This window comes from Vanacampus margaritifer, chromosome 1 (assembly GCF_051991255.1).
Source record: "Vanacampus margaritifer isolate UIUO_Vmar chromosome 1, RoL_Vmar_1.0, whole genome shotgun sequence".
In the NCBI taxonomy this organism is placed as follows: Eukaryota; Metazoa; Chordata; class Actinopteri; order Syngnathiformes; family Syngnathidae; genus Vanacampus; species Vanacampus margaritifer.
Window position 1 is genome coordinate 56,369,912 of NC_135432.1, and position 12,337 is coordinate 56,382,248.

The 12,337-nt window shown below is 44.6% G+C and overlaps 1 protein-coding gene across 4 annotated transcripts in view; it reads left to right on the forward strand.

Annotated features, from left to right (window-relative positions):
- The window catches only part of LOC144042778 (ryanodine receptor 3-like), a 105,537-nt gene that overhangs the window by 22,698 nt on the left and 70,502 nt on the right, over positions 1 to 12,337 (forward strand). For all 4 annotated transcript variants that reach the window (XM_077555741.1, XM_077555752.1, XM_077555768.1 and 1 more), the window contains 8 exons: positions 4,684 to 4,796; positions 5,439 to 5,538; positions 5,987 to 6,080; positions 7,376 to 7,450; positions 7,756 to 7,912; positions 9,860 to 10,024; positions 10,355 to 10,476; positions 11,058 to 11,238. In XM_077555741.1, the coding sequence (XP_077411867.1) occupies positions 4,684 to 4,796; positions 5,439 to 5,538; positions 5,987 to 6,080; positions 7,376 to 7,450; positions 7,756 to 7,912; positions 9,860 to 10,024; positions 10,355 to 10,476; positions 11,058 to 11,238 (1,007 nt within the window). The remainder of the gene's footprint in view (positions 1 to 4,683; positions 4,797 to 5,438; positions 5,539 to 5,986; positions 6,081 to 7,375; positions 7,451 to 7,755; positions 7,913 to 9,859; positions 10,025 to 10,354; positions 10,477 to 11,057; positions 11,239 to 12,337) is intronic.

Consider the following 12,337-nt stretch of genomic DNA (forward strand, 5'->3'; position numbering starts at 1 on the left):
GCCACCGAATGACCGAATTAAGCTGAATGGGTTGCTCAATGTACGTCATAGGCCAACAAAAATCCAATTTGATCAAAATCGTAAAGGCAGTGCACTTATACAGCGTTTCATCTTGATCATATGTTTACAAAGTCATATTCACTTATCTCATTAAAACGTATCAGAATGTAGCTTACTTCGGTACATTCCGCATCAACACATGGAAAAGTTAACCTTCTTAGTTTAAAATAACTTATTTTAACCTTCAGGATCTGTGTCGCAACCTGGCCAATGACAAAAAAAAGGATGTTTTTACTCTTTTGTTCCATTTTAAGGCCATCTAGGTTGCTACTAGCCTCATACTAGCTAGCGCTAAGCTAGTTTGTCTTTTAGGTTTAACAGTGAGACGTTAGCCGGACAAATATGACTCTTTCTAGGATGGCATTAGCCGGCCATCAGTGAGACTTTCACATGTGCACTCCCCCCGTAGATACAGCAGATATAGTAAAACGCGACGTGGCATCCAAATTTTCATCTCAGATAATAATATGCTTTGATTTGTTCTGACTAAATGGTAAAATTCTGATTCGACGTTTGTTTTCAAAGGCCAATTTGTTAATCAATTCGAGTCACCGCTGATTCTTGCACAGCCCTATTGACCTTTTGCACGTGACGTCACAGCCCTCATGGGGACCCCCCCCCCCCACCCCTTTATCTAATCAATTATCTTATAAAATGGTCACATCTTGCTTTGCGGTCGGTTGTACAGACAGACAAAGGAGTAAACCAAATGTTGCTTTTTATCGCATGCCTACTAATGAAGATAAATTTGTATAATAACAGTCGCTAAGTCACTAAGTCGCTCCGGGCCACGTCCACTTCCATTCAACAATCATTTCCTTTTTTTTTTTTTTTTTTTTTTTTGGGAGATCTCAGTATTGATCATTTGAAATGTCATCATCATTGTTCTCCCTTTTTTTTTTTTTTTTTTTGTATGTGTGTTTGTGCGTGTGTGCGTGCGTGTGTGTGTGCGTGCGTGCGTGCGTGCGAAAAAAAATAAAAATAAATAAGAATTCCCATACCGTTCACCTAAACCGAACACTTCAAAATCCAGCCAGAGTCGTGGGGCCGCCAGGAGACCCAAAGGGGGACCAAAGAAAAGAAAGAAAAGCGAAGCCCAGCACCGACCAGACACCACCCACCGGGCCACTAACCTTCACCAACCCCAAAGACATCCCAACTCCAACAAATCAGGGAAACCTCAAGGGCCCAAAGGAGAAACTGAGGAAAGGTAGAAAGGACAGACGAAGCAGAGTGAGATCCACAGACACCAGCCTCCACCGAATCAATGACCTGAGGGAGAAACAAATTGTGTCTGAGTCTCGATAGATGCTGGTGTGGTGGATCTAGCATGCATGAAAATCTCCACCAAAGAGGGGAGCCGTCGACCTCCGCCAGGACAGAGCAAGCGCAACACCTCAGGGCCCCCCAGGCCGCGGCCGCACCAAAGGACGACCCCCGGGCCCCGCAGGGGCCACCGGCCGGAGAGCAAACCCCGGAGCAGGAGCGCCCCCCACCCCAACGCGGCCCGCGCCCCCAACCCAACGCAGCAGGACGGGGCACTGCAGGCCCACCAGGCACCCCACCGGCCCACAACCCCCGCTCCCCCCGCGACCCCCCCGCCCCCCACCCCCGCCACCCACCCCAACCCAGCCCCAACCGCCCCCAGGTCCCCAAATCCCCAGACACCCTCCCCACCCCAGCACCCCCCACCCCGGCACCCCCACCACCACCCCCCCACCAACCAAGCCGCCCCCGCCCCCCGCCCCCACCCCCACCAACCGACAGCCCCCCAGCCCCCGACCCCAGACCCCGGGGACACACCGCACCCAGGCATCCGCGCCGAAGAGGGGGCCGGGCAGCGGAGCGGAGAGGGCACCCGCGCCCACCCCACCACGCGGAGGGACGGAACACCAGGGGCAGAAGGGGAGATGGGGGCACCGGAGGACGGGCGGCATCCCCGAACCCCAGGCCCAGCGGGGAGAGGCCCCGGTCGTCACCCCAACGATCAAAGTGAAAAACTAACCCTGTTACTAAGTTCGCCAGCTCGCCGACTGGCGAACTCTACCCCTAAACCGTGTGTGTGACCCCACCCAGTGTATATACATAAGTGTGTGTGTGTGGTGCATTAAAATTGGGGGCAGGTGAACCGGAGCAGAGGGAAATGATATCCCCCCCTGCTCCGATCCATCCGCCCCCCAGGCATGTCAATGAGCGTATGTGGTGCATTAAAATAAATTAATGGGGGGGGGGGGGTGCACACGGACAGGCGACCGCAGCACTGCTTCATACCGCGGCCGCCCCAACCGATGCCCCCCCCCCCCCCCCCAGTTGTGTGGTGCATTAAAATTTGGAGGGGAGCTGCAGGGCGGAGACGGTGTCTCCACCCCACCCCACTCCCCCCCAAAGTGTGTTATGTGCCCTAAAATGTATTGTGCAAAACTAGTGCAGTGAGTTAAGAGGAGCGACCAGCTGGGCCCCCCCCAACCGGGCGGGGGGGGGGAGGCGCACCCGCCCACCAAAACCCCCACCCACCCCACCGGGACCCCGGCGGGGATTGCCCCCCGGATACCGGGGCCCGCCCGAAGTGCCCGGAGGCCCACCGGAGCGGGGCGGGCACAACACCAATCCCGCCCACCCCCCCGGCTCCCGGAGCGCCGAGACCCGGGCCACGGACGGAACCCCCGGCCCTGGGGAGGGGGAGGAGGGCGGACAGGGGAGGGGGAGGGGACGGGGGAAGGAGACGACAGGAAGGGCAGGAGGCAGCAGCAGGGCCGCAGAGAGAGGGGGAGAGGAGGAGGAAGGGCGACGAGGGAGAAGGGACAGGGAGGCGGAGGACGGGCGGGGAGAGGTGAAGAGGGAGAGGAAGCAAGGGGGAGGAAGGGGGAGGGGAGAGGGAACCACGGGGCACCCCGGCGGCCCACAGGCCCCGACCCGCGTCGCCGGACCCAGAGCGACGGACCGCGCCGGGGCGGCGCCGCCCCAGACACCAGGGAGAGCCCCGCAACACAGCACCCACCACGAGACCCAGGGAACGACCAAGACGCAGCCGCCACCCAGCAGCCAACAGAGGGGCAGACCCGCCCACGCCCAGCCAGGGGGGACAGCACCTGTAGCGTTAGTCCCCTGGCATGCAGTGAATCCGAATATTAGCCTTTAGTGCCCATTGGAGGTGAATCTGTTCGATCCTGTTGGCAGCAACTGGGTTCCTGACTATAAAAACACAACCATTAGTAACAAACTGCCAAATGCAGAGACATCAATGTAAGTTATCACAATGTGGTGGCTCTCGCTAACAGGCAGAATTAAATAACCAGAATTAGGTTAAAATATTCTATATACGTAGACCATATTTCTATGAATTTTGATATTTGTTTTTTATTTGAGGCCGATATTTTTTCCATTAAAATGTGATTTATAAGGAGGTTAGACCATTGGTCGATATTCAGAGTTTGTTTATTTTTCCAGTTAACAAGAATTGTTTTTTTAGCGATAGTAAGGGCTACAAGTGTAGATTGAAATTGTTTATGTGGTAGGTCAGTTGTTGTTAGGTCACCTAGCAAACACAAGTTTGGAGATAAAGGTATCCTATAGTCCAAGATAGCGGAAAGTTTTTCTAAGACTTTAGTCCAGAAATACATAACCGGGGTGCATAACCATAAAGCATGAAAATAAGTGTCTGTAGTGTTTTGTAAACACTGGAGACAAATGTCGGAGTCGGAGAGGCCCATTTTCTTCATCATATATTGAGTAATGTATGTTCTATGGATTATTTTGTATTGGATAAGTTGTAAATTTGTGTGTTTTGTCATTTTAAATGCATTTTCACAAACTTGAATCCAAAAGTCAGATTCCGGAGCTATAGACAAGTCTGTCTCCCATTTTAAGATGGGTAAAGACATTTTATCCGTATATGAAAGTAACTTATATATTTTTGAAAGTTTTTTTGTTGTTGTCGGAGAGAGCTTGGTAATATCTTTAGCTAAGCCAGGCGGTTGGAGCGTACCCTGAAGTGTTGGAATTTGTTTCTTTATCATATTTTTAACTTGCAGATAATGTAAAAAATTTCCGTTTGTTATTTTGTATTTTTGGAGCAAAGATGTATATGATATAAACATATTATCTGAGAAGAGATGGTGAAGATGTGTGATTCCTTTCTGCTCCCACACACCTAAATAAAACGTTTGGTTGTTAATTCGAAAGTCAGGGTTATGCCATAGGGGAGAAAGCCCACAGGGCTCCACTTGGGCTTTTGTAATTTCTAATGCCTTCCACCAAGCAGTCAGGGTGGTGGAGATCATTGGGTTTTTAAAACAATTATGTCGCTTAATCGATGTTGTAATAAAGAGTAAATCTAGAAGTCTGAGGTTATTACAATCCTTCTGTTCTAGTTCCAGCCAACAGTTAGTATCTCTGTTGGGTTGTGCCCATAGAACGATATATTGTAGCTGGTTAGCTATATAGTAGTACATAAAATTTGGTGCCTCTAGGCCACCTTTGGATTTACTTTTCTGAAGAGTAGATAGACTAATCATTTCCGTCCGCTGTCCGTCATAGGGCAGTCACGTGACCACGTGACGTCGGTGCAAATGGTCAATAGCCCAATTAGCCCATCTATGTAAGTAAATGTGTGTATCATTGCAGGTGAGGCTTGTTGGTGGACAATCCACCCTGCCTCCAAGCAGAGATCAGAAGGAGAGAAGGTGCGCATCGGTGATGACCTCATCCTTGTCAGCGTGTCCTCCGAGCGCTATCTTGTAAGTATCTCTTGCTTGTCATGTTTACTGCTCAATGGTTTTCTTAATGGTCACGTGCCTTGAATTTGTGTACAGAAAATTAGTTAGTAAGAAGTTAACTGCAAACTTTTTCCTTTTTTTGCAAGATTATCATGTTCTTGTGATTTAATTGATACCGCTACCCGTTTAAAAAGAGGTCGAGGCCTGTGCTGTAATCACCCTTGTCAGGACCTTGTCACCCCCTTCAGCAAGGCTTTGTTCCATATTATACCATATCCTTCTCCCTGATCTTTGCATGATAGAGCTGTATGTACACTTGAAACAATTAGACCACAGTCTCAGTGATCCATAGAGATGGCGACAGCATGCCCGTGGCAGCAGGGGCGTGGCCTTCAATATGAAAGTGCCTTGTACTGTAGTCACTAATGTCAATCTGGCAATCTGTACTCACTGTGACCCAAACTTTGTTTTCTGGGAACATGAAGTTGGAATAGTTGGGAATATGTGTATACAAAGAGTGTATGCATAATGTAATGACCGGTGAGCATGCTGTATTATGTAAATAGTGGACCTTACTGAATCATGAAACCACTCCTCATCTAGTGTTAGTCTTTGATTTCACATGATGATCTTAAACACAGCGTGCAATCTTTTGTCCTACAGCATTTATCAATCTCCAATGGCAACATCCAGGTGGACGCGTCTTTCATGCAGACGTTGTGGAACGTCCATCCCATCTGCTCTGGCAGCAACATAGAGGAAGGTAGACAGCTGAGCCAACACCCCGCCTTCACGCTGTCGAATTTTCTTTGGCATTTTCATTTTCATTGCCTCGGTTTTTACCCATCTTGGCATAATTTTTTTTATGAAAAAAGAAGAACCAACCCCCCACCCCCCCCCCCCCCCGATACATTTTAATAACATTGAAGATGGCTGTTGCCTCAGTCAGGCCCACCATTATCTTAATGGTAGTAACTGCAAAAGTAATAATGCTAAAATAGGAAAAAGAAAACAAAAAAACATTAGAAATTAAATTATAATTATAACGCAGCCATGTACCCGAACTTCACCTTGTCACCTTTTTGCTTGTGTTTATCATCTCACTTATTGCAATCCCAAGGCTTCTCAGCTACTAAGCATTCTTACACTGTTGCAGCAATAAAACAGGACATTAAAGGTCAAGGGTGTGTTCCCGCATTTCTCTCTTATAGGCTACCTGTTGGGCGGCCATGTGATGCGACTGTTTCATGGGCATGATGAGGTGGTGACCATCCCGGGGTCAGACCAGAGTGAAGAGCAGCAGAGGTACAACAAATTTATTAATCGCTTGTGGTCTCATGTAATTTACAGATCACGCACAGGTGAAGCCAAGAATATAATCAGTATGATCACTGTCGGGAAAATTCTAACACACCCTGTTACGCCCTTTTCTCCCCGTGCAAAGTCTACGAAAATACCAAAAGAACGAAAACTTCACCCTAACGCGCACACTTAAATTGCGCTTTGCGCTAGACTTGCCCTGGGAACGAAAGCACACCTCAACAGTAACCAGCAAGCAAACTCGCATCTCTCCAACAGTTGTCATTTTAACATTTCTGTCCACACTCCCACAAACCCATCCACCAAAGCCCAACCAGGAGGTGCTAAGTCTTCAAAACATGTGGGACCATAATAAGACTGCCTTGTTATTTTTATCCAGTTTTATCTGCCTGCTTCTGACACAGATAAGTTTAATGTCATGGGGTGAAAAGTGTGCCAAAGCCACAGTCTTGGTCCAGGACTGACCTCAACTCCATCAAACTCCTTTGGTGATGAACTACAGCAGCAATTGGAAGCCAGGCCCTCTCATCCAACCAAGGGGGAGTAAGGGGGAGAAAAGTGGTGACGATTCTATAAGGGCCCCTGACTGACAGCTAGAGCAGTTAAATTTTTTATTTTTTTTATGGCATTAAAGGGGTATTTTTCATGGAGCCTCAAATCTCTGGCGGCTCCTCTGCATTCAAAGTCAGTGACATGACTTCTCAAATGTGAAGGACGAATGGACAACAATGACCACCGATATACTATCAATACAATATAAATGGTCAGGTCTTCCGATACCAACACATTGTGTAAGAGTGTTTGTGAATGCACCTTCCTCAGAGGCACATATTCACACAGACATGCTCACTCTAAGTCTATTTTTAGAACAGCGCATGGCAATTGTGGGAGGCAGGATTGAATAGTAATTTCCATTTTTGGCTTCTCCTAGTTTTGTGCCCTTGAAATTGCACAAAAGAAGCACACCTTATGTATTCCCTTCGAAGATGTCACTTGCAGTGACGAGCCAAGTCTTTGGTGCTATTCACCGATAGAGGCTTATCGGGGGACGCACGTGACTGTCTTTGAACGCACCAATCGAATGTCGAGTCAATACATGCCAGCCTTCATTGTTCATGGGCTTGTGTCAAACATCCTCCAGTGATTATCAGTATGAGAGATGAAAGTAAAGGGATGTTTTTGTCTCATGTAGGATGGATGACCTCGAGTGTATAGTTGTGTCTGGATATTTCATACATCCACAGTTTCATTACTATCTCATGCTTCTGTTCTGTTGACAGAATAGTCAACTATGAGATAGGTAAAGCTGGTGCCAAGGCCAGGTCCTTATGGAGGCTGGAGCCACTCCGGATCAGGTGGGTTGCTTCTTCTTTGCTCTAATTTATGTGCTGTATTTTTTTTTTGTCATACCTTTCTTTTCTTATCGACGTTGCTTTCTTGCTTTTTCTGTCCTCTGTCTGATTAAACGGCACAATGAGTCAATTTTTTTTTAGCCATTTGCTAATTATCCTACCTAATCACACAACACTCTTGATAATTAACAGCCGGCAGTAATACTCAGATCAACTAATTAGTGGATATTAGACTGTCAGGGTTTGTAAAATGCAAATTATCCACATTCTTTTGACACCTTCCTGTGTCTGCACATGTTCCAATTTAGCTGGAGTGGGAGCCACATCCGCTGGGGACAGCCGTTCCGGTTGCGGCACCTGACAACCGGTCACTACTTGGCCCTGACCGAGGACCGGGGCTTGGTGCTGCAGGACCGTGAGAGGTCCGACACAATCTCAACTGCCTTCTGCTTCAGAGCTTCTAAGGCAAGGACATACAAACGTGCTTGCTTTTGCTCTGCAGCCCATGTCACAGAGGATCAACTGTTGCACACTTCCTCATTAAGTAAGCTCCATTGAGGAACAGCCACAAGGGGTCACGCGCAAAGATTCGCAAAAGAACCACCCACTCACCTTGGACTAGGAAGTCACCATTTTCCAAGGGCAATGAAAATGAGAAGAGTGATTGCACTAGTAGTAGAAGCTAGCATCCAGGTTAATGTAGCTGAACTTTCCCACTTTGACTGAACTCAGCATTTGACTATACTCTGTGTAATGGGATTTAAGATATAGTAATGGAGGAAATTATTGACCCTTCCAATGAGGGTTTTAAGCATAAATTTATTACTGAACCCTTCATGCCACTCGAAAGAGCCATTTGGGTAGTTACTACTCTTATTATGTGTGTAGTAGCGAGTTCATTGGGCAGCACTTTTGTATAGGCTGCTGCCAGTTTCTTAAGACACAATATATGGACACATTTGTTATAGCAGTGGTTCTCAACCGCGGTCCTCAAGTACCCCTATCCAGTCTGTTTTTCATGTCTCCCACAGCCAACACAGGTGTTTCAAATGATCAGCTAATTAGCAAACTCTGCATGAAGCCTGTCAATGATCCTCAGATGTGTTGGCTAAGGGAGACATGGAAAACAAGCTGGATAGGGGTACTCGAGGACCGGGGTGGAGAACCAATGTGTTATAGCACCTCTTTTCTTTTGCCAATCAACTCACCCCTTGAGGCTTTACTGTGCCCGGTTGTTCAATTCTCTGTTATTTTAACCACTAATAAATACATAAACGCCGGTTAAATTATTCTTGACCGTTAAATATGCGTTGTTTAAAACAAGGCTACTCACGTTGTTGGTTAATGGTACCGTCAAAATTAACCGTCTGGTTAATGTCACTGGTTAGCACTAAAATATCCGACAACTCATTTTGTGATACTGTGTTTCTTTTCCGTGTGTTCTTCTTCGGTTGTTATTGACATGCTAAACTGTGGGTACAGATTACTAAACTATAGGCACAGATTAGTAAACTGTAGGCACAGATTAGTAAACTGTGGGAACAGTTTACTAAACTGTGGGAACAGTTTACTAAACTGTGGGAACAAATGACTAAACTGTGGGAACAAATGACTAAACTGTGGGTACAGATTAGCAAAAAAATTATAATAAAATTTCATACCCTGGCACGAGAGGGGCTCTGGAGTTTACTACCAGTTTTGCAATAAAAAAACAAAACAACAACAACATATTAATAGCCAAACAATCCTGAGCTCTCTTAGGAAAAAAAGAAACAAGTTTTTTTTTTTTTTTAACAGATATTCATTACCGGTACATATATTTTACGTATGCTTCACATGGATGTAATATGATTCTGTCAATATTTCTTACTGAAAACCTACTATTAATATACTATTATAACTATTCTGAATAAATCCATGAGCTAATTATTTTGGTTTCTTATGTCTATTTTACACCTATTGTTATGTCTAATTGAATCAAATTTTAGACGGTTATTCAAGTTACCGCCAGCAGAGAAAATATAGACATTTTACCGGTTCGCCAATGTTTGTTTATGACTTCATTTTGTAAGTGGCTAGTTTTGGCGTCGACTGCCGCCTTCCTCAGAAGCTGTCAAAACTGATACTTGTGACGTGTCAAGGTAAACGAAAACCTTTTTGTCTTAAAAAAGAAAAACTAAAGTTCAGTATTCATTTTGTACATTTTGTAAGATCGTCCAAATAGGTCACAGTCTTCAGTCAGTCATGTCTTATAAAATGAATAAATCTATGAAATATGTATGTTATTTTTGCAACTTTACAAAAGATTCTGACAATATGGATAACATCCAGCATCAATAACGGTTGGTGTGTAAACATGTTTCTCACTGACAGCTTTGACATGTTCATTTTCTCTCATTCTTCTCTGTACAGGAGAAGCTTGAGCAGAGCCCCAAGCGGGACATTGAGGGGATGGGTGTAGCGGAGATTAAATATGGCGACTCGCTCAGCTTCATAATGCACGTGGCCACTGGGCTGTGGCTCTCCTACCAGGCACCTGATGTCAAATCTGCACGTCTGGGTCCTCTCAAGAGACGAGTGAGTGTAGTAACTAAAGCGCACATCTGTCTTCAACTTTGAATGTAAAACAGAAACATAGCAAATTAATAAATGAATGAGATTGTGTTGAGAAGATAATTATCTGCAGGGTAATGAGTCAAATAAAATGTCTGTTAGATTGTATCTCAGCCTTGACTAAATGTCTTCCCGTCATTTAGGGTACATAGAGGCGTGAATGGCCAATGATTATAATTGATGACAGCATGTCCCCTCACCTAAACAAAGTCATACATCCTCTTGACAGCCTCACCTTTAAAATAGCTTTTCCTCATCATGACAATATCTCACGTTCATTTCTCCCGTCTGAAGGCATGTCTACATTCCGAAGGTCACATGGACGACGGCTTGACCCTGCAGCGCTGTCAACACGAGGAATCTCGAGCAGCACGTATCATCCGCAACACCACGCTCCTCTTTAACAGATTCATCAGGTACCCGAGGGTGCTTCTGCTGCATAATGTACTCAAGATGGGAAACAAATTGCCTGTTTATGTACAGTACATTTGTCACAAATTATCCCGGAGATGAACTGTACCCTGTGCAGTCGTCCCACAAATGCATTATGTAACATTCCCCCAGATTGTAAAAACATTTGAATTAAGCCATGAGGTGCCAAAGCATCAAAGAGCTCAGTCAGTGCTCCATTCATGCATTTCCAAAAGGGAAATTGTCCACGATAAAAAAAAGATGCAGGGGAACGTGTAAGTGGATGCGCTGACTACCTTTATTTGTCATCAAACCATCCATCTTGTGTCCCATGTGTGGAATTGGAAGCACTCATGTTGGGAACATGTGAGAGTGTGTCAACCTCCCCCGAGGCGGTGACACACACATCCCCTCCTGCCCCTCCCATGCACACGACAGGAGCTATTTTTAGCCAGCCAGTGGAAATCAGCATTTCAGCATGGATGCCCCCTTGGGCTTAAACATCATGCATTGTCATTTAGAGGGCTTGTTCACCAATGTTAGCATTTTGTCTACATGTGATCAAGATTCTGTGTCCCCTTGTCAGGGATCTGGATTGTCTGGGTTTGAAGAACAAGGCACTTGTGGCTCTGCCCATTGAGGAGGTGCTCCAAACCCTCTATGACCTCATCACCTACTTCCAGCTCCCTGATGCTGAGCTGGAGCACGAAGAGAGGCAGATCAAGCTACGCTCACTCAAAAACAGGCAGAATCTTTTCAAACAGGAAGTGAGTTTTTGCACACCAGGAAATTTTGGACATACAGATACATACATACGCAAGTTTTGGCAAACGCCTCACAATTAGATGGCAAGTGTCCTAATACTTTTGTCGTTGTAGTGGGGTGTCCAACTCATTTTAATTCAGGTGCCACTTTAACTTTCACCCAAATTTGATCTCAATTGGGCCACAGGGTTATAGTTTTGGAATTTTCATTTTATTTCGTTTTGAGTTTTTTAATTTACTTAATTTAGATAGTTTTAATTAGTTTTCAGGGTGGTTCTGTTTTTATTACTTTTTGTTATTTAAAAAAACGTTTCGTTTTAGTTTAAGTTAATGTCAGTATTAGTTTTCGTTTAAAATAAAATGAATATTGCTTCTATATAATATTTAATAAACAACATGGTAAAATGAAAAAGCAGGCAAGCCGAGCCATTGGAGCCAAAAGTCAAGCACGCAAAATTGTTGCCTCGAAGTGACCTCATCTGAAGGTGCTTTTCTATTGGCTGCTGCTCGATGACATCACTTCTGTATGACACACTTTCAAACATCCTTATTACGGTTAATATCAAAATAAATATATTTAAAATCACATTTAAAATTAGCACCAAAGGCTCATTTATTAAATTAATTATAAAATAGGGCTGGGCAATATATTTAAAAAATATATCAATATCGCATATTGGCCCACACAATATACATATCACAAAGACATGCAATAAGTTTCATTTGTAATTTTATGCTTTTACCTGAATTTGACCAGTCAAACGCAAACTTAAATGTGCATCACCATCCAATAGTTAAACATTATCTAGGGAAATTACAATTAATTAACTTGCTTATTTTGTTACATGAAAAAAAAAATCTTTAATTTGACAATAAATATGTTATTTCTTTAGGCACATGTTAAATATCGCAATAATATCAATATCGCAATATTCAACAACTATATCGCATATTACGTTTTTCCAATATTGTGCAGTCCTATTACCAAAGACTAAAACGAAAGACATTTTCTCTTTATAGTTTTAGTTAATGTAATTTCAGTTAGTTTTTTTTTTTTTTAACGCATTTACGTTTTTATTTTATTTTGTTAACGTAAATGTTT